Source organism: Equus przewalskii, chromosome 24, assembly GCF_037783145.1.
Source record: "Equus przewalskii isolate Varuska chromosome 24, EquPr2, whole genome shotgun sequence".
NCBI lineage: Eukaryota > Metazoa > Chordata > Mammalia > Perissodactyla > Equidae > Equus > Equus przewalskii.
The window spans coordinates 20147798-20170558 of record NC_091854.1 but is presented as its reverse complement, the minus strand read 5'-3'; the positions used below and the strand labels follow the sequence as shown (position 1 = coordinate 20170558).

General features: G+C 35.8%; 1 protein-coding gene across 15 annotated transcripts in view; it reads left to right on the top strand.

The window, feature by feature from the left end:
- NEXN (nexilin F-actin binding protein) overlaps positions 1-22761 on the top strand; it is a 43681-nt gene that overhangs the window by 2070 nt on the left and 18850 nt on the right. For 4 of the 15 annotated variants that reach the window (XM_070591957.1, XM_070591963.1, XM_070591959.1 and 1 more), the window contains exons 3-7: positions 1388-1460; positions 18040-18121; positions 19549-19740; positions 19938-20013; positions 20099-20247. In XM_070591957.1, the coding sequence (XP_070448058.1) occupies positions 1388-1460; positions 18040-18121; positions 19549-19740; positions 19938-20013; positions 20099-20247 (572 nt within the window). Of the gene's footprint in view, positions 1-1387; positions 1461-18039; positions 18122-18878; positions 19030-19548; positions 19741-19937; positions 20014-20098; positions 20248-22761 lie in introns of those variants that run through there. The other 11 variants (XM_070591960.1, XM_070591968.1, XM_070591962.1 and 8 more) reach the window with 6 other exon arrangements.

Below are 22761 nucleotides of genomic sequence, written 5' to 3'. Positions count from 1 at the left end.
ATTTTGTATTTTGACTGGAATAATTTTTTTTAATGTAAGCAATTCTGTATTTTATAGGCAACAACTCCTGTAAAGAGCCCAAAGGGAAAACCACAACAAAATTCTTTTAAATCCAGTTTCCCTCAATACGGTATTGATGTAATTCAGTTTTAATAGAAGATTCACACTTTTAAATCCATTTTAAGCTGAAATGTAGTGAATAGCAGTTTTTCCTGCCCACCTTACATTGGGATCTGTGCTATTTTTGAAAATTTGATATGTAAGACTGATCATTGTCAAAATGTATGTCATCTTGAGATGCCTATATTTAGCATCAACGAAGGAAGGCATTATCTAGGTTTTTGAACAGTATTTTTCCCCTGAAATTACACTTGAAGTATTTAGGTTAGGGTTTCATTTGTGAAGAGAATGAAAACTGAATATGTATATTTGGAAGAGATTAGTTGGGGATTTAGATTGCTTAGAACTCGACTGGCCTGAAATGACATACTTCATTTAGGAAAATAAATAAAACCTACTATCTTTGAAACACCCTAAAGGCAAATTAAAGCATTGTTTAAATAAAGACTCATGCCTAAAAGGCAGCGAACAATGCAGTAAACGTAGAAAAGTATATCGCAGATGGCAGATGTCTCCAAGCTTTTACAGAAGAGAGGCCTCAGTATGTTTTACAGTGTGTAGGCCACGCACACACAGAAAACGTCTTGGTAGTCTGCTTTATAATTTAGAGGGGAAATGACCTACAACATTCTTAACTTTCTGTTCTTATTTGATTACTCTGTGGTCATTTCTTTCTTTCATGTTCTCTTTCTTCTGGTTTTATAATTGCAAAATTAGGTATTATTTACAAACCTGGAATTGGGATTGTTATATTTTCTTTTTCTATTTAAATATTCAGAGCATAGTTTGGCTTGAATTATGGTAGTATACTTTCTACACTCTGGAGGGGTGGATTTTTACCCAGAAATCCAACTTATTTAACTCTTAGTCAAATTTGTTTTTTATTATAAAGTTAATACCACCATATTATATATATGGTTAAAAATTACAGAGAATGGGGGACAGGCCCAGTCGCTCAGCGGTTAAGTGCACAGGTTATGCTTTGGTGGCCCTGAGTTTGCCGGTTCGGATCCCAGGTGCGGACATGGCACTGCTCATCAAGCCATGCTGTGGTAGGCATCCTGCATATAAAGTAGAGGAAGATGGGCACGGATGTTAGCTCATGGCCAGTCTTCCTCAGCAAAAAGAGGAGGATTGGCGGCAGATGTTAGCTCAGGGCTAATCTTCCTCAAAAGAAAGAAAAGTTATAGAGAATGGAAAAGGGGCTCTCAAAATCGGACACATCTGTTAATATTCTGATAGATTTCCTTCTTTTCCTGATGCATAGGATTTTTTTTTTTTGAGTTGCCAGATCTCAGCGAGGCTACCTGTGTGAAAGCATCTGATACATCTGCCATCCAGTAAGTGTTCAATAGCTGGTTCTTTTTCTGCCCTCTCCTCCTTTTTTTCCGTCTTGTCATCTCTTCCTTTTTGATCTCCGATTAGAAGACAGGGAGGTTGGGGCTCCCTCGGCTGGGTTTTGAAGTTAGTGAAATTTGACTTCCACCTTCTTTCTGTGCCTCTTTCCCGTCCTTTCCTCCCCTTTGACTCTGCCTCCCTCTTTCTGGCCAAAATAGGCCTCCCCTTTGTCTTTTTCCATTTTCTCAGTGCTGTCTGTTCATTTAGATCAAGGGCCACAAATTGGCAGCCAAAAAGCCACTTTCAGCCGCAGACATACATAAAAACTTGTACATTTTATATTAAAATATGGATTTCTAGCCTTTCTTGAAAAATTGAAAGATCTTGATAAAACTGGATCCACATTTCTGCATAGCAACAATACCCTGGATCTAAGTAGTGGCTCCCCCCTCAGACAGGGCACACACTCTCATTTTGACACAGTCTCCAACGTTCCCTATTGTTTTACAACTAGTCATCACTCATTTCCCTTACCTGTCAATTCTGCTATGTAACATTAACTTACATTACATTTGCAGTACCTGAGCCCGCACACTTGAGTATGCACTTGAGTCCCTGATCTAAGTGTTACGGCAAATCTGAAGTCGGGATATGATGGGAAGTCCGCTGGACTTGGCATCAGGAACCTGGACTTCCAATGTCTTACATACCTCTTGGTTAGCAATCCTTCTCTTAAATGATGTGATCATGGGAATGGGAAGAGGAGGTTAACATTCCTGGACACTAATTGCTAGTGTCAATTTGAGCTGGAAGGGACCATGTATTTCTAACTAAGACAAATAAAATATTTTAACTGTTGAGATTTTAAAAAGCACAGGGGAGATAGTTCTGGGAAAAAAATCTTTCCTAGGAACCCTTAAACAATCCGCCTCCCTCGCCGTCTTAGAAGCGTTCAGGAGAGTTTTTGCGACGCCTAGAGATTGGTCCTAAAGAAGAGCTAACTCCTGACCTTCCTCTGCCTCCTCACCCCACCCGCTTGTTTGGAGCCAGAGGCCTGGGGCTTCCCAGTCCCAGCTGTGTCCTTCATCGGAAAGCTGTCTTCCACTTGCAGAGGGTGAGGAGACCAGCTCCTCCATGGACGACCACGTCCATTAGCTTGGGAAGCCAACTTCCTAAAGCCCCGAATGTCTGGTTTTTCGTGATATCTAGTTTAATGTAAACCTGCTCCATTTTATTTTATTTTCTATTATTCATTCATTCATGCATCCTCATCATCGGCCCTTGTTTTGGAGATTTCAATCATAAGCTTTACTTGGGCTGATTTTGGATTAGTTTTCTTGTTGCCTCTTTGTCATTCATCCACTCTATCAAATATGAATTGAGCTTGTACTGTGTCCTAGTTGTTGTGTGAGACAGTAAAGATAAAGAATGGAGTAGAACACAGTGCTTACCTTTCAGAGGCTCATGGTATGGTGAATCCTCTTTGAAAAATACAGTCACATGAATGCAAAATATTATAGATTATTAATACAGAAGAATGTCAAGGAAGCTTGAAAATAAGGTTCTTGGTTATCAGGGAAGAATTGTGTATTGGCAGGAGAAAACAAATCTTACTATTTCTGATGGGTAAAATTGGATGTAATTTCATGTTTTTGAATTGTGATCAGATTTTGTAATATAAATTTTAAAGTATAAGGTTAAAACCCTCATTAATTAAATGTAATAGTTACATTATATTTAAATTTACATTTCTTGTACAAGTGAAAAATTTAGGCTATTTTATGAAGTTCAAAACAACGTTGTTTGTTCCAACGGCTGTAAAGAGGTAGGTTTTAACACTGACTTGTAGTATATGGTTAAGTGTTCTGTCTAAAACCTTCTTAAAATTTGAGACAAAGAATTTACTTGAGTTTAATGAAATGCAGATTTAAAGCTGTCACTGTCTTGAGAATTCTGTTCTCCTTGAAAAAGGAGATAATACATTAACACAATAAAACAGTTCATTATAAAGGATAGAGAGGTAGGATTTAAAATTCTTTTCTTCTTCCTGCGTTATTTGCCGTCTTGAAATATTTTAATTGCAAATCTAAAAAAAGTCAAGGAAAATTAATTAAATTTAGAAAATTTAGAGGTCAAACAGGTTCAATGAAATTCTAGAACAGAAACATTAGCATGCATATTTTAAGATAGATCTGTTGTACTTAATATTATATTCTTCTGTGAGACTTACATCTTGTCTCACAGCCTGAGCTTCATACCTTAATATTCACCCTGGAAATTATTTTATAACAGCCCAAAAGTATATCCTGTTCTTGAAACATATTTTATCAGGCCATTAAATCATTTTCAAAAACTTCTGGAAGTCTGTCTCACTAATTGCTATGCCAGTTGTTACCAATGTTAGTATTACCATTGGGCATATTTTATATATATATATATATATATATGTATATATATATGTATATATATAAAAGGTTTCGTGTTCTTAGGTAAAAAATGGAGAATGCTAGATGGAAATGAGTAGTTAATTAAAAGTCAAGAAACCTGGAGTCTAGTTCCTTCTCCTGCTACTGAACAACTTGCAGCCTCGGATAAGTCAGCGAATCTCTCTGTGCTTCTCGTTTTTTCACGTGATGAATGAAGCTGGTTGGACTAAGTGATCTTTTAGTCCTTAGATGATGAGTCCTAAAAATCCATGATTCTTCATCATGTATGACCAGACCCCACATGTAACTCTGACAGGTAGTAAAACCTGTTCAAAACTGAACTCATTTTCTGACCCCTCAAACATGCTTTTAAATTTAATCTCAATAAATGGTAACCCTGTCCACCCATTTGCTCAAACTAGAAACCTGGAGTTAATTCTTTTTTTTTTAAAGATTGGCACCTAAGCTAACAACTATTGCCGATCTTCTTTTCTTTTTTTTCTCCCCAAATCCCCCGGTACATAGTTGTATATTTCACTTGTGGGTCCTTCTGGTTGTGGCATGTGGGATGCCACCTCAGCGTGGCCTGACGAGGGTGCCATGTCTGCGCCCAGGATCTGATCCAGCGAAACCCCAGGCCGTCGAAGTGGAGCAGGTGAATTCAACCACTTGGCCACGGGGCCGGCCCCTGGAGTTAATTCTTGACAGTATTCCTTTCCTCACCTCTCCCCTCCAAATCTAACTGGCCAAAGTTCTTACGATATTGCCTCCACTACAATGTCAGTTCCCTAGAGGCCGAGACTTTGTCCTTTTGTTCATGGTGATCTCTCCATAGCCTAGGATAGGGCCTGGCATAGAGTAGGAGCTTAATAAATACTTGTTAAATAAGTGGATGAATGGGTCACCATTCCTGTCAATCCCACTTCTAAGGTGTCTCCTCCAACTTTTCATTCCTAATGCCACTCTTAATTCAGGCACTCATCTTCCCTCTGTATTTGTCCTCCTCCTTGTAGTCTTTCCCCATTTCACTCCAATTTTCTGCACTGCTATCAGAGTCTCTTTTTTCTTTCTAGAATGCATACCAGATTAAGTCACATTCCTGCTTAAAAATCCCTTGCTGGCCCCCCCTTGCCTATAGGATCAAGTCTAAACTTTTTCTTAATGTGGCATTTAGGAATCTTCCCAGTCTGTGCCCAGCCTGTCTTTCTAGTTTTACCGTCGATTCGCTGGACAACTTACAGCTCCCCAAATTTGCAGTGGATTGTCAGACATTGGTGTTTTTGCTCATGTTGCTTTGTTTCCCTGGATGCCCTTACCCACTTTTCTACTTTATGAAATCCTGCTTATCCTTCAAGGTCTAAATCAAATGTCACCATCTCTGTGTAACCTTCCTTAACCCCAGCTCCCTGCTTAACCCTTCCATAGTCTTTTCCATGACTTTTCCATGTTTCTTTAACCGTGTGTATATGCTGCTATTATAGCACCTACTACTTTGTATTATAATTACTTGTGGTCCCATCTGTTTCACTCTAGAAAGCAACTTGATTTCAAAGGCTATCTCATACATTGTATATCCCATCACCAGTCATAATGTCTGGCATACGGTAGGTTGTCCTTCTCACAAAAATGCTATATTAGAAATACAGACCTAATCTGTCAAATGTGAAAAAAAATACAAGCTTTTTGATAAATCATGGGCAGGCTATAGCAATATTGCAATATTCCCTCTGAAACCTGTGATAGATACTTAGTTGTCTTCATTTAACGTGGATCTGAATGTGCTAGAATGGCCTTGTTTCATCTCTTCATTGTCCCAGCTTTCTTTATTATGACCAAACTCTTGTTGATGAGCCACATGTTCAAGCTGACCCTTTGGTCAGTGTTTTCTCTCTACTAGTCTTGATGATAATTCAGCTGGCTTGCCTGAGATCTCAGACACTTAGAAAAGTGCAGTGGGGCTGAATTGTTGTGTTGCTGCTGCCCCTTTAGGGTGGCCAAGGACATTGCATCTGTCTGCTTGGACAGAAGAAAAGTCACTTAATACTAGATTAAGAAAAGTCTGTGAGATTCCAGATATAAAATCCTTTAAAATTCAGGTTACTGAGTATAGGAATTGAGTCGTTAAACTAATCTTCATTTAGCGTTCTAAAATGCAATGAGGGACTGCTCACCCTTTTTACAATGGGACCTGACATGACTTGATAGACTGTTCTTTCCTATAATTCAGTAAGTCTCAGAATGTGGTCTTAGAGTCCCTGGGAGTCCCCGTGACCTTTTATGGGCCTATAAAGTCCTTCGTTTTCCAATCACATATCTGTGTGAAGCCATATTTTCTTTATAAACTTCAGTCAAAACAACGTGTCACAACAGTTTGAATGAGATATGAGAGTACCTGTCTTTTATTAAGCTAGATATTAAAAAGATGTGCAAAAATGTAAAACAGTGCCGCTCTTCTTACTAATTATTTTTATTTTGGAAAATATAGTTATTTTTCATAAAATGTGTTTATATTGACATATAATGGGTTTGTTATTATTAATTTAAATAACTTAATAAGTATATATTTGAAAATCCTGTTTTAATTTTCAATACATTAAATATCTATAGATATAATCTATATAAACAAAAACTCTCTAGTCCTCAGTAATAGGTCCAGATATTCGGCCCTGAGCCCAAAAAGTTTTGAGACCCACTCTTCTAATTCGCAGCCTTTCTTCCAGTGGGGGCATTTTCTTTAATGTCACTGAGCTTATTTTTATTACCCACTTTCAGATGTTACTTAAATAAGTTAGTTTCTAACTAAAAATTTAAGCCTTATTATATTTTCTTGGTAATTATCTTTTATCCCATCTAGACTATAGCTCCATGAAAAGAGATATTTTATGCTCTTCATCTTTCTATATATAGGGCCTTATGCTCTGTCTAGCGCATTGTAGAAAGATCTTCAATAAATGCTTCTTGAATGAATAAACATTTATTCATTTTAGCTCATTCATCTTTTCCAGTTTATTCTTAGTTCTTCATACTCATCACCGCTAAATTTATGAAGTAACGTGGAAACCACGTAGTGTGTGGCACGTAAGAGAGATTCAGTTGTTAGTTTCCACCCTTCTCCTTTATTCAGTATAGAGACTCCAGGTCTTTCCTCTAATATATTGTAGCTTGAAAAAAATCCTTACATTTCATTTATATATGTAACTTAATTTTATTAATGACTTCATTAAATGAGGACTTACCCATTTTCTTTTAGTGGTTACTTTGAAGTCTTCCCGAGAGAGAATAAAAGGCAAGAGTTAGGAGGTTTGCTTCGAGGCATACTACTGAGGGGGTAGGAGGACGTACTGCATAGTGCTTAGGATTTAAAGCATCTATAAAATATTTGTGTCTTATCCTGCAGTAGATGTTGCACAAAATAAATGAAACAGACTTTGTAATTGTTGAAAACAATGGAAAAAGTGGAGAATTGTTGAAGCTTTGTGATGAGTATATGGGGGTTCATTATATTAGTCTCTCTAATTTTGTATATGTCTGAAATTTTCCATAATGAAAATTAAATAGAGATAGATAAGACTGATATGTCTACGATGTTTAACAATATAAAAATTTTTTAAGTTTATGCCGGATACACCTAGAAACCTAAACACATTTAGAGGTGTCAGGGACTGAAGGGGAAAAACATCCATGCTCAGGGTGAAGTGGAGAAAATCGCCATTTCTATTATAATTAGTTTTGGAAAATACTTCATTGGTAAGGAAGCGGCTAAAAAATCATCTTGGAGGTGGAAACAGGCTATTGAATACATTTGTCCAGATGGGAGGTTGAAGGAATGGGAGGAGACAAGGGAAACCAGAAGGACCAAGGGAACCTGCAGAAGGCCTGACAAGGCAGATGAGAGTTCTGATGCGCTGCAGTTGACATCCTCCGAGCTGGAGGCATAGACGAGAGCTAAGGAGCACAGAGGGAGAGAGAAGGCAGTGGTTGAGCAGACAGCCTGCTAGGCCTGGATGAAGGCACAAAGAATGGCGAGCTGTGACTGTTAGAAATCAAAAGAATCATGGCTAGAAGTTACTCTGGAACTTTATAAACCTCATTTTACTAATTATGTATACTTAAAATCATGAAGAGCTCTGAAGAAACTGTTAATTTAGCTTCCCAGTAGCAACTGAGGTAACTTTGTGTCCCCGCCACATTTGGATTCTGGTGCCTACTGAAAAGATTTGATAATTTGAAAATGTTAGTCAGCATTCTGAAGGAGAGAAAACTTTTAAAGTGAGTATTTTGAATTTTATAGTTTCTCATTTTTTAAGTCTGTTAATCAAAATGAGAGTGATACATATGAATACTAAACATATACATAGTATTTCTGGTAAGCATAAGTCAATAGTATTTGTATGATACTAAATATATAATAGTATTTCTGGTAAGCATAACTGTATAAAATAGAAGGAAGGCCTGGGGCCTCTGTGCTAAATAAAGCAGCCAATTCCACATGAGTTTATAGCCTAGTAAGTGAAACGTTGACTAATAATACGTGTAAAAAGCATGAAAGTGGGAGGAGATGATAAAATGAGTCAAAGATTGAATGGATATTTGGAATTTAAGAATATGTTTCCAAGAGAGTAATTTAAAAGTCCTCTGTAAGTGTGGGGGCCGGCCCGGTGGCACAGCAGTTAAGTTCACATGTTCTGCTTCGGTGGCCTGGGGTTCGCCAGTTTGGTTCTCAGGTGTGGACCTACACACCGCTTCTCAAGCCATGCTGTGGCAGGCGTCCCACATAAAACAGAGGAAGATGGGCACGGATGTTAGCTCAGGGCCAGTATTCCTCAGGAAAAAGAGGAGGATTGGCGGCAGATGTTAGCTCAGGGCTAATCTTCCTCAAAAAAAAAAAAAAAAACAAATCCTCTGTAAATGTCCAACAGCAGATTTAAAAATATAGTACAGACAGTTTATTAAGGGAGTAAACGTTGAGTCAAAGGAATGAGATCTTTTAGACTTCTTAGTTTTTATGATTACTACATGGATATTGAAAATCCTTCCATGATGACTTTTGGGGTTTATTTTAAACTATAATTTATCATTTAACAGGCCTGAGCTGGGCACCTCAGAGGAACTAATCCTCTGTAATCTGCGAAAGGAGCATAAAGTCTAGCAGATGTACAGATGAAAGTGTGGGTGGAAGTAAGAGAAGTACAAAATGGGGACTGAGAGTGGAAGTTGTTGATCTTAGGCGTCTAACTGGAAGGTTGGGGTATGGTGTATGCTGCCTCTCAATTCTGTACCAACTGTGGTCGATGTTAGAACCCTATCTGTGTCTGCAGATGGCAAAGCAGACTGGACCACTAAAATCCTGTTCCAAGGCTTCTGTTGAGAGTTTTGGCCCAGATTCTGTTAACAACATGAGAATAGGGGGAGTGTCTGTCTATTCTGTGCTGTATTTCTCAGTGTCTAGCAGAGTGCCTGGCACACAGTGGATACTTAATAAATATTTGTGTAATGAATGGTGTATTCTATTTATATCGTATTCTTGCATAATGATAATCATAATGATAATCATACATTACATCCAGACAATCCTTAACTGTTTATAAAATGCTTCACCTTGAAGTTGGCAGGATTTACTTAGTTGGTAAACAGTTATTATATATGTCTTCTATAAGCCAGGCACACGCTAAGTGCTATGGATACAATGGTGTGTAAAATACAGTCTCTACTCTCAAAGAGTTCGCATTCTGACAGAGGAGGTGGTGAAGAAAGTGGATCATTGCCATACATTCTGGTAAATGCTACAATCGGGGTAAACATGGGGATGCTAGGGCCACACACAGGAGGAGCACTTAACCCAGTCTTTTGGGGTCAAGGAAGGTTTCCTGGAGAAAAGAGACAATTAACCTAAAAACTAAAGGATGAGTAGGAAGTAGCTAAGAGAATAAGGGAATGGTAGAACGTTAAGCTGAGGGAGCCAGCTGTGCAAAGGGTTGAGATGTGCCAGTGTGTCAGTATGGGTGATAGAGCGGGAGAGTGGTGTGGAGAGAGATGAGGCTACAGAAGTAATTTAAACTCCCAAAGTGTATTCAATCGCTGAAGAAAAGGTGTAATGTGAGAAGAAAAGGGCAAAGATGGAAATGTGGGGGCAAACAACATCCAAGAAGTGGAGAGAGGCAAAGCAGGAACGGTCAGAGATGTGAAAGAACAGGGAGAGAATGGCGTCCTGGAGCCGAGTGAGGAGGAGTTCAAGAAGGAAGGAGTGACGGAGTGTCAGATGTAGCAGTGACGTTCAGAAGAAGGGAACTGTCCGTTTTATTTGGTAATATAATGAGAAAAGCATTATTATGCCTATTTTACATATTAAACTGAAGATCACAAAAGTTAACTGGTTTGTCCGAGACCATACCTCTAAGAAATGACCTAAACAGAAACTCTAATCCAAGTTTTCTGGCTCTAACTCCAGTGCTTTTTCCACCATCACTGTTTTCTTAATGTGTTTGAAAAACCAACAATTAACTGAGAAATTATCATTAGGATGTACTTATAATTCTGAATATTTTGCTACAAAGGTCCTTAAGCAACAAAAGTTATGGTAGAATATTTTGGAAGATTTCAATTTACATATTTGTATTAATCTTTTATCAAATGTAAAAATACATGGGTTTGTAAATTTTTGTATGACAGAGGGCTTATGAAAAGTTATGACAAGATTGAACTTGTATATGCCATTTGTTCTGAATTTGTAAATTTCATAATACACGTTGCACCGCATAAAATTATGGTCATTTAGATATTGAGGAGTTATTCTTTAGTCCAAGGCATGGTCCCTAGTGGCTGATATAAGAGAGGAAGGCAGTTTTGGCAGAGTTGAAGGTGATTGTACCCTTCTGGGAGAGAGGGCATGAGTATTTAGGGCATTGTGGAGGGAGGATGGAGAGAGGGTAGTAGGAGAGAGAAAGGAGAGGATTTAAGGAAACTGGAAAATTTCAGCTGCAGTTTAGAGAGCATTATGGCTCCCTTCCTTGGCTGAAGGTCACTGTCTGTGACTCCCTTCCAAAGGAACTTCCTTGATGAGTTTATGGTTTAGTGTTGAGATTGAGTAAGATGTGTGACATTCAACAAATTTTTGAACATTTCACAGTGCCCATGTCATGACTTTGTTGGAATCAGTTAATGCTTTAAAAAGCCTCTTCATAAAACCAAAATTCTCGCTGTCATTGTACAACTAAAAGTGAATTTGGCTACTTTAGGAGTCCATTGTTCAGGAATGTTCTGTTAGATAAGAAATTCAGAAACCTTCTGTACTCTTGGCAGTTTAGCAAAATGATGAGATGGATCAGTATGTTTGTTAATCAAGAGAATGACATACATGTGAATATTGTTACTTGATTCTTCACAATCACTAATTCCAACAATAGGTGTGCTACTTGCATGTCGCTGACTTGGGCACTTTAAAAATCACAGACTAAAACAGTCCCTGATTTATTACACATGAATGAGTTCACTAAATAAATTCTAAACCACAACCAGCTGATATAGAACTGCGTTTCATTCAGTACCTGAGAATCATTTAATAACCTAACTCTGTGTTCTGCTTAACTCCAAGTAATTCCAAGAGTAACTGCTAGCATGTCATCAATTTAAAAGGAAATATACTTCCTTAAATAAAACTCTGTGCTGCTCACATGGGCAAAATACGTGTTTCTCACCAGCACCATGTTCTACTGCCAGTTGCCAGCTAAAGATTACAAATTCACTAAATGTAGAGAGTACTATCAATCATGCCTTTTTGGCCTCCAACATACTTCTGTTGCTCAGAATTGTGGTTCTGAAATAATTGGATTAAAGTTTCTGTTGATTACACCAGGAGGTAAAACCTTATGAGCTGATTGGTATTCCCCTTTCCCACACACACAGTTGTACTGTTTTCTTGGTATCAGCATAATACGATGGGTAAGAATGCAGACTCTGGAGTCAGACAGCCTGTTTTCATCCTATGTCCACCACTCGTTAGTTGTGTGGTCTTGGGCAAGTAATACTTGCCTTAGTTCTAAGTCTCAGTTTTCCCATCTGTAACAATTTACAGAAGACTTCAAATCCTATTAGATAAACTCTGAGACATTATTCTCATGTTAATATTTTAAGAATTTTAAATTACTGGGTTTGGAAATTTTTTTGAGAGAGTGTTAATAGTATTTACCTTAAAGGATTATTGTGGGGAGTAAATGAAATAATGCTTGTTAACCACTTGGCACATTACCTGGCACACAGTAAAGGCTCAATAAGTGTTAGCTTGGATTATTATCATCATAATTTTATTCATATTGTGATCAAAGGATGTATTACAGAGACAGTGGGTTTAGATCAGACAATACAAACAATGACTCTGGAACAGAGTTCTTTCCTGTGAAGTTAATAAACCAAACGTTGACATTGGTTTAGCACAGAAAGACAACTGCGTTAGCAACTGAAATACACTGTTGTTCTACCAGACAGAGTCACACTTTTTTTTTTTTAAAGATTGGCACCTGAGCTAACATCTGCTGCCAACCTTTTTTTTTTTCTTCTTCTTCTCCCCAAAGCCCCCCAGTATATAGTTGCACATTCCAGCTGTGAGTTCCTCTGGCCGTGCTATGTGGGACGCCGCCTCAGCATGGCCAGATGAGCGGTGCCATGTCTGTGCCCAGGATCCAAACCGGCAAAACAAACCAGCCGCCAAAGCAGAGCGCTCAAACTTAACCACTTGGCCACTGGGCTGGCCCCAGTCACACTTATTTAAATTATCTGTAAAGGAATCCTATAAATATTTATCTGCTTGATTTTGAATTTTTTTTCTCTAACATAAAACTATTTAAGAGATATGAGTCCTATTGGTTTCTAATCTACACCTTAAAAAACAATTCCCTAAAACAAAAAGCTAGTGAACTTATTTTGCTACAACTTTTTTATCCTCAAAATGCAGAACAGAGAAAACTATCAGGAAGGGATCACTTGCTTATATTTTAACCAAAAAAGTTAAGGTTAGTACTGTTTGAATTTTCACAAACTTTCAAATTGAGAGCTCAGAATACTGAAACAACATTTAAAAACTATTTTAAGTATTTTTTTCTCATGCTAAATTTAAAAAGTCAATATTATTTTATTCTGAAAATATAAATAAGTCAAGATATAACCTGAGGATTTAAAAAAAATTAGACAAAGAGGGCTGCCTAATTCATTTATTCTCCAGGACTACTCTTGACAGGCTAATTCTTCACTGTCACCAAGCCACGCAATTTGCTTTCATTTCACCAGGAAAAAAAGGCTTCTTGAAGTTCTCTCTGGCCAGTTAATTCAGCTAAAATTTATCAATCCTTATAATCTCATGTGAGATTGCCCAAATTTTCCTCATACCCTTTGGCATCACTCTTTCAAATTACACAAACACTATGTTAATATATGCTCACTAGCAGAGAAGTATAGTTTTTTACTGAAGATGGTAAATTGTAGTGATGAAAAGACCATGAGTGATGAAATTATCTAACTAATGTTAGGTGTTATTCTAGAGTTTTTCACATAGGTTTTCTCATCTAATCCTAACTAGGAAGCAGTAGGGTTGGAATTTGGATTTAGGGCTGATTATCAAATTCTGGCAATCAAAGCATGAGGTGATGAAGGCCTGTATTAGTATGGGGGCAGTGGAAATAGTGAAGTAATACATAAGAACAAGTCTGAAAGAAACATTCACAAATCTTGACAAATTTAGGAGATATAGAAGAATGAACCAGAAATAACTCTAAGGTTTGAGAAGCTATGAGAACACAGGGTAGGTTTTGTTGGTTATACAAGAAATATCTATTGGTAACTCTAGATTTGATACAATAGCTCAGGGAAAAGAACAGGACTGGAGCTCTTTGTTATTTTCATCTCAGGCACATAGAATTAGATGACTCATAAACCTAGTTAATGATGCTCTCATCCATGCATGGCCTGTTTTATTAGGTAATTATTGTTAATGAAGTAATAAACACCCACAGACCCACTAAACAACAAAAGTTAGGACCTTGTTAATAATTACATGGAATAATGTCCCACCCACCTCATCATATTGTCTCCTCCCACAAAGAAAACTTTAGCTCCAGATGGTTCCACTGGGAACTTCTTACAAACATTTAAGGAAAAAATAATACCTGTTCTCCGTGAACTCTTACAGAAAATTAACGAAGGGGAAATACTTCCCAACTCATTCTGTGAGAGAAGTATTACTCTGTTAGCAAAAGCAGACATTACAGGAAAATAAAACTGTATAAATAAATAAAAATAAATAAAAAACTGTATAAATAAAACTGTATAAAAATAAAAAGGACATTGAGATCAATGTCCCTCATACACATGGATGCAATATTTCTTAGCAAAATTTTATCAAATTGAATTTATTTGTATGTTAAAAGGATAATGCAACATGATCAAATGAAGCTTATCCTAGGAATGTAAAGTTGATTTAACATTTGAAAATAAATTAATGTAATTCACCATAGTAAAAATAGAAACCATATGATTATCTCAATAGACACAGAAAGAAATTAGATTAAATCCAACATCCATTCCTGACATCGCTCCAGCACCGTAAAAGTAGACAGCAACGTAATCGGATATAGGGCATCTAAGAAAAATCTGTAGCTAAAATTATACTTAATGGTGAAAGACTGAACATTTCCCCCCTAAGATCAGGAAGAAGGCAAAGATGTCTGCTCTCTCTAATTCTATTTAACATTGTACTGAAGGTTCTAGCTAGTACAATCAGGCCAGAAAAAGAAACAAAACACATCCAGATTGGAAAGGAAAAAGTAGAATTGTGTTCACAGATGATATAATTGTCTATGTAGAAAATCTGATGGAATCTCCAAAAAACCCGATGGAACTAAGAAGTTACTTTAGCAGGGTAGCAGGATATAAGGTCAGAATACAAAAATATATATCTATATGCTAGCAACAAACAATCATCAATTGAAATCTAAAAAACACCACCAATTATAGTAGCATCAAAAATTTGAAATTAGGGATAAATCTCACAAAAGACGTGAAAGATCTGCACACTGAAAATGATGAAACATTTCTGAGAAAAAATATAGGAGAAGTAGATAAATGGAGAGGTATACTGTGTTCATAGATCAGAAGACTCAATATTATTAAGATGTCAGTTCTCCCCAAATCCATCTACAGATCCAATGCAATCCCAGTCAAAATCTCAGCAGGCATTTTCACAGAAAATGACAATCTGATTCTAAAATTTCTGTATGAATACAAAGGACCTAGAATAGCCAAAACAACTGTGAAAAAGAACACAGTCAGAGTTACGCTACCTTTCTCAAGCCCCATTATTAAGTATACTAGTCCAGACTGTGGCATGGTGACTATAGTTAAAAAAAAAAAAAGAGAAAAACAATGTGGTATTGGCATCAAGGGAGACAAATCGATTGATGAAACAGGATGGGGGGTCCGGAAGTAGACCCACACATGTATGGTCAATTGATTTTTGACAAAGGTACAAAAGCATTTCACTGGAGAAAGGATACGTTTTTTCAATAAATGATCCTAGAAAAATTGTTATCCATATGCAAAAAAAGGAATTTGCACCATATACAAAAATTAACTCAAAATGGATCAAAGACCTAAATGCAAAACCTAAAACTATAAAACTTCTAGAAGAAAATGTAGGATAAGTTCTTCTTGATTGTGACTTAGGCCAGTACAACACCGAGAGCACAAACCATAAAAGAAAAAATTGATAAAATGGACTTTGTCAAAATAAAGAACTTCTGCTCTTCAAAAGATACTGCTAAGAAAATGAAAAGACAAGTGAAAGACTGGGAGAAAATCTTTGCAAATTATACATCTGATATAGGCCTTCTATCCAGAATATATAAAGTACTCTCAAAATTTAATAATGGGCAAATAAACAACCCAGTAATAAAATGGGCAAAAGATATGAATAGATACTTACACCAAAGAATATTTACAGGTAGAAAAGAAACATGAGAAGATGTTTAATATCATCAGTTATTATGGAAATGTAAATTAAAACCATAATGTGATGTCACTATATACCTTTAGAATGTCTAAAATTAAGAAGACTATACCAAGTGTTGGTGAGGATATAGAAAAAGTGTCACTCTCATGCACTATTGGTGGGAAGATAAAATGGTACAACCACTTCGAAAACAGTTTGGTAGTTTCTTACCAAGTTAAACATAAATCTACCATAAGGCCTAGTCATTATACTTTATTTATCCCAGAGAAATAAAAAAAATATGTCCACACAAAGACTTGTACATGAGTATTCATAGCAGCTTTATTTATAATAGTAACTGGAAACAACCCAAATGTCCATCAATAGATGAATGGTTAACAAATTGTGGTATGTTCATACAATGGAATAATATTCAGTAATAAAAAGGGATGAACTGTTGATATTTGCAATAACCTGGATGAATCTCAGAATAGTCATGCTGGGTGAAAGAGACCAGACATTAGAGTGCATACTATATGATTCCATATGCAGAAAATTTAAACTAATCTACAGTGACAGAAAGCATATCTGCCAGGGGTTGGGGGTGGGAGAGGCAAGAAGAAGAGGAAGGTAAAGAGTCTGAGAAAATTTTTTGGGGTAATGTATATATTCATTATGTTGATTGTGGTGATGGTGTCATGGGTACAATACATATGTCAGAACTTATCAAATTGTACAGTTTTAAAAAGTGTAGTTTAGGGGCCAGCCTAGATCCTGGGCACGAACCTACACACCACTCATCAAGCCATGCTGTGGCAGGTGTCCCACATATAAAATAGAGGAAGATGGGCATGGATGTTAGCTCAGGGCCAGTCTTCCTCAGCAAAAAGAGGAGGATTGGCAGCAGATGTTAGCTCAGGGTTAATCTTCCTCAAAAAAAGAAAAAAAAATGTAGTTTATTGTACATCAATTATACCTTAGTAAAGCTGGTAGAATTTTTTTTAAAGTCATAAATAAAATTCTAAAAAGTATTCAATTAATCTAGAAATAGAAAGGAAAAGAATAATAGAGGAACAAAAGAAGAGAGGGCAAACAAGAAACAATCAGTAAAATGTTAGGCTTAAGTCCATGCATATAAATAATTACATTAAATAATTACATTAATTTGGTAACCACTGCAACTAAAAGACAGATATTATCAGAACTGATTTTTAATTTTATTTTAATTTATTTTTTTGAGGAAGATTAGCCCTGAGCTAACTACTGCCAATCCTCCTCTTTTTGCTGAGGAAGACTGGCCCTGAGCTAACATCCATGCCCATCTTCCTCTACTTTATACGTGGGATGCCTACCACAGCATGGCTTCCCAAGCAGTGCCATGTCCGCACCCGGGATCCGAACCAGCGAACCCCAGGCCGCCGAGAAGCCGAACGTGTGAACTTAACCACTGCACCACCAGGCCCGCCCCAGAACTGATTTTTTAAAAAGCAAGCACCAATTATATGCTGTGTCCAAGAGATATACTTTACATATAAAGATATAGATAGGTTGAAAGTAAATGGGTAGAAAATTATATACCATGCAAAGTAAACTTAAGAAAGTTATGTCTATTTTAATATCAGAAGAATGTAAAACAGTGAAGTAAGAGGAGGGAAATTTCATACTGATGGAAGGGTCAATTCAAAAAGAACATATTACAGTCATAATGTAAATGCACTTAAAAGAGCTTGAAATTACGTGAAACAAAAATCACAGAATTAAAAGAAGAAATAGTTCCATTTAGTTGAAAACTGATAGAAGAACTAGGCGCCCCCCCAAAATATTTAGTAATGACATAAAACATCCAAATAACAGGATCAACCACCTTGACCTAGTTGATATTTATAGAATAATACACCCAATAACTGCAGAATACACTTTCTTTGCAAGTGCACTTGATATGTTCACCAAGCTATTCTGGCCCATAATCTTACAAGGATCTTGTAACACCATGAGCCTCGTACCTTCAATACCCTGTATCTTGGAAAAAGGAGCTAAGGGTTATCACAATTTGTTACTTGCCTAGATTATATCAGTATGTTTCGAGGAGCAATTAACATGCTATTTCTGTTCACAATAATACATAGCATATTAAAAAACTGTCATTAAAAATTCTTATTCAAGACTAATACATTTTTTCAGGTGCAAAGATATACAAAGCTTCATAATCACCCCAAGACCACACCCAAGAGCAAACATGAATGATATTTCCCAAAAAGCTGAGGTAAGTCTCAAAAGTTAAAAAAAAAAATGGAGGAAATGTGAGATTGACTGCAGAATTGGTGAAAGGGCAGTTGTTTGGTGGAAAGGTCATATTCAGAAGTTCATGGTAACAGTGTGAAGATGTAAAACATAAGAAAAGATAAAATTCACAGGCTGGTCTTGAGTGTGGTATTTTCATTTCATTTCACTGGATTCTAATCTAGGAAGCATGATTATTTGTGAATGATAGTGAAATGGCTACCATCTTTAGAATTTAATATCTTGATAAGTCTTAGGAGTTTTTTTTTTTAGTATTAAAAAACCAGATTTGATGCATACTCTTAGGAGAAAGTGATAATTCACTCTCAGGCCAGGATCCTTCTTCCGGCAGCTGCAATTCTCTTGGCCTTTTTCTGGTTCTTGACTGTAGTTACTGAGAGTTGTAGTAAGGGGACCTCAGTTTCTGACACCCCAAAATTATAAACTTTAAAAAACCTTAAATGAACAATGACACCATAAGTAGAAAATAAGATAGAGGCTGGGTATGCCACAAATTAATTTAAAAATTTGTCTTTATCACTAGGGGAGAATGTTTGGTGTTCTGAGGCACTGAAGTTTTATTTATTGAAACTTCTTTTAGAGATCAGCTTAATTTTCAAAAGATGAAAACAATATGCTTTCCTGGTTTTAGACTAGAGGAAAATCTTTTCTCCAGTCTTTTACCAGAGCCTTCCTTCTTTGGGAAGCTCTATTGCCATTTGGGAATTTTCCTCGTAGAGCTCATCCTACTTGGAATGATACAGCCATCTTACGCATTCAAAATGTTGGTTTAAAGAAGCTCTAGATGGGCAGGATAGAAGGAGCAACAGCATAAATCGCTGCTTGTGCACGAAGACCCTGGCGCACTTCAGCCACAAATGAGACGTAAAGGTCTGGCCTCCACTTTGGCTCATGTTAGACGTGGAAGCAAGCAAGAATGTTAATGTGTGAATTAGCCTTTAAATTTTAAAGCCTAAACTTTTGCTTTGTTTTCTACTTCATCAAATTTATTGAAATTAGTCTCCGTGTCCTTTAAGCAAGTGATGTAAACTCTGAATCTTTAATAGTGGAGTAGGTCACTAAAATACAGGTTGTTTTAAATTAGAATCCAGTATTCAATTTTTATATTTTACTAGTCTTAAGCTTCAGTAAAACACATCTACAAAATGGGACTTCTTTACTATTTATTAATAAAATTTTTACTCTCATGTTTTCCGTAATTTCATTTTTCATACTTGGATTTAGAATGTATCTAATCAGATTCTGATGGTACAAATAAAGGTTTCGAATTCATTTCTATTTTCTGTTTCAATAAGTATTTCTTATATTGCTTATTCTGCTCTGTCTTTACCTAATTTCCTCTTATCTTATTTTTTTTAACTTTCTTTTCTTTATTTTCTTCTAACGAAGATTCTGCTTTCTTCATCTAAACCTATCCAAAAATCCTATGTGCCAAAACTTGGCAAGGGTGATATAAAGGATAAGTTTGAAGCCATGCAGAGAGCCAGGGAAGAAAGAAATCAAAGGAGATCTAGAGACGAAAAGCAAAGAAGAAAAGAACAATATATTAGAGAGAGAGAATGGAACAGGAGAAAGCAGGAGGTTATTTTATTTTACTTTATTGTTATGCAAATACTCATTTTCATCTTTTTAATTTACATTTTATTATTCACATTAATCACATTTCATATTAACTATAAAATAATTTTCTGTAGTTATAAACTAATTTCAAACTCTGCATATAATATGACTTAGTCTAAACTTTGGACATGTTCATATTAATTTATGTAACCATCTAGATTAAAGAAATGCTTGCTTCTGATGATGAAGAGGTATCTTCTAAAGTAGAAAAGGCCTATGTCCCAAAGCTAACAGGTAAGAAACCTGAGGGGTAAGTTGTAAATTAAATTGCAAAAAAGGAAACATAGCAAAATATCAGACATGTTTCATACATTCTTAGGAACCGTGAAAGGTAAATTTGCTGAAATGGAGAAGCAAAGACAAGAGGAACAAAGGAAGAGAACGGAGGAGGAGCGAAAACGCAGAATTGAACAGGATATGTTAGAAAAGAGGAAGATACAACGTGAATTAGCAAAAAGGGCTGAGCAGGTACACACTAAACGTTAAATTGTTATTTGCTTCAGAAACTAATTTTACAGAGTAAAACTAATCAGTATGTTGCCTAATGAAAATATTTTAATATAACATAGACCTATTAAATAGCTGCTATCTCGAAAACAAGATCTTAAGCACAAATATTTAATGTCAAATGCCTAGAAGGATAAGGGCAGAATGTGCCTATTTTAAGGTTGAATACTGAGATGACTTTTCTTCTTTACCATCTTACCATTCTGTCCACGTTCCTTACAGTGTCCACACTCCTTATTTTTCCTGACATGTTAGAAGATTTTACAAAGAAGTACGGCAATTTCATACATAAACTATCCACAAGCATCTAACAAGATGCTGGTCTTTTAATAGCAATCAGTAAATACTTTTTGGTTATTATAAAGCACCAAGGTGTAATTAGGATATCTTCCTAATCAAGAATTTGAAACAAATTAAATCATTTTATTTAATAATGGTATTATTAGCTAGCTTGTTAACTTTTTTTAAAGTTGCGGACAGGAGTAGGAGAGGGGAGAAATGTGTGACAGTCATTTCCTTCATATAGCTATAACTTGTCCATAGCCACAGAGGACAAATTAGAAGAGAGAAAAGTAGTAGTATGATTTTACATAGTCTCTTAATGAACTGAGAATTCCCATATATTTTTAGATCAGAGCATGAGTACTAAGAGGCTGGTAAGTATTTTTAAAATACTCAAGAATCTGATCTAATTTCCAGAAAACATTAATCTCTCAAAATTATTAGTCATTATAATGACGTAGAAACTTAAAGTCTAATAGTCATAATTGCATTTTATTGAGAACTGATCAATTCACAAAATTTCTTTAATATATTGATACTTATGTTATAAATTATCTGTAGTATACAGTTGAAAACATGACAGAAGACAATTATCCTGTTTATGTACTTCAATCTGGTATACACTGTAAGATCAAAAAGATGATCAATGTATTGAGCTTAATGAGATGATAATGGTATTTATCTCCCGGAATTATTAATAAGATTATATGAGTTAATAAATGCAAAGCACTTAGAAAAGTGCCTGGTACAAAGTAAGCGGGCTATAAATACTTAATGTTTTACCTAGATAATATTATATATAGATAAAATGTCATGAAACCATTTTAGTTTCTCCTTCTCTCATCAATATTTTAACAAATATCCTAACATAGTCTTCACAGTATGTTGTCTCTTTAAAAAACATTTTAATTGTGAATTGTACTTGACATTTTTTGCCTCCTCTTTAAGTGCCTTAAATCTATTTGCTATGCTCCTTTCAGTTTCCACTACGTTTATAAAAAGAAAAGTGACAAAGAAGGCAAAGCATATGCTATACTTGCATGTCAAAGAAATTTATTTACCCCAGACTTTGCAAATAACCACTTCCAAGACATGAATAGCCACTTGTATGCTGGCAAATAATGACATGCCAGATGAATTATAGAAAAGAATTGGAATTTCCTATATTGTATTACTTTGTACCTCTTTATCTGAGGAAAGGATGGTATATATTTTACCTCTGCCACCTCCAGTCATCAAAGATTAGTATTCATTTTGCAATGAAATTTCACAAGGGAATACAATTATAATAAATATTATAAATTATATATTATAAATATAAATATATCACTATGTAACTATATAAATTATGCAATAAGGTAATACAATATAATAAAATATGTAATTAAAATATATGGTGTTTGGCAGCAAATAATGGGTATGCACACGGGGTTAATCTCCTTCTTTTAAATCTTGTGTCCTTTTTCAAAAAGCACTGATTGCTCAGTAGACTTTAAGACCCATTACAACCCGGGGGACTGAATATGTACGTAGTGGTTTCTCAAAGAAAAACTATGTGTGTGTTGAAGAGGTGAGTTTGAATATGAGGAAGACGTAGGATACTCAGAGAGAGATGGAAACAAAATATAACCATGAAAAAGAACCACTTGGTTACTAACTCTTGATACTACATGGCAGGATGCCATATAATCCTGGTTAATGAAACTTTTGGCCTATTAAATTGTTTGAGAATGTGTAGGTACAGCAAAATAAACTTTTAATAGTAATTTCATCTTGCAACTATAGAAAGTTTAATTTTAAAATTAATTTGCTTTAATCCAATTAAGTATGTTTTCTGTTCAAATCTGATAAAATTTAATGTATCTTTGAATATAATAGGTAAAGTATGACATAGGTAGTCAAGAAAATTCTTAATGTTTGTTTGAAAAATCCACTTGTACAAGTGCATATTCAAGAATGCTATAGAAGGGATTCCTGAGTCAGGAAAGTAGCTGAGTGACCTTCAAGGTAATTACCAGTTCTGAGATTCTAGGATCACATGATGAATTAAAAATGGGGGTACTTTGTATACTAGATGTTAGAACCAAAGACCAATAAAATTTGGGGGAGAATCTTAATTTAGTATAATCTGGTTATCTTTGAGGATACTCTGATGGGCAAGGTTAACATCTATCAATTTAGAAAAGAGAACAT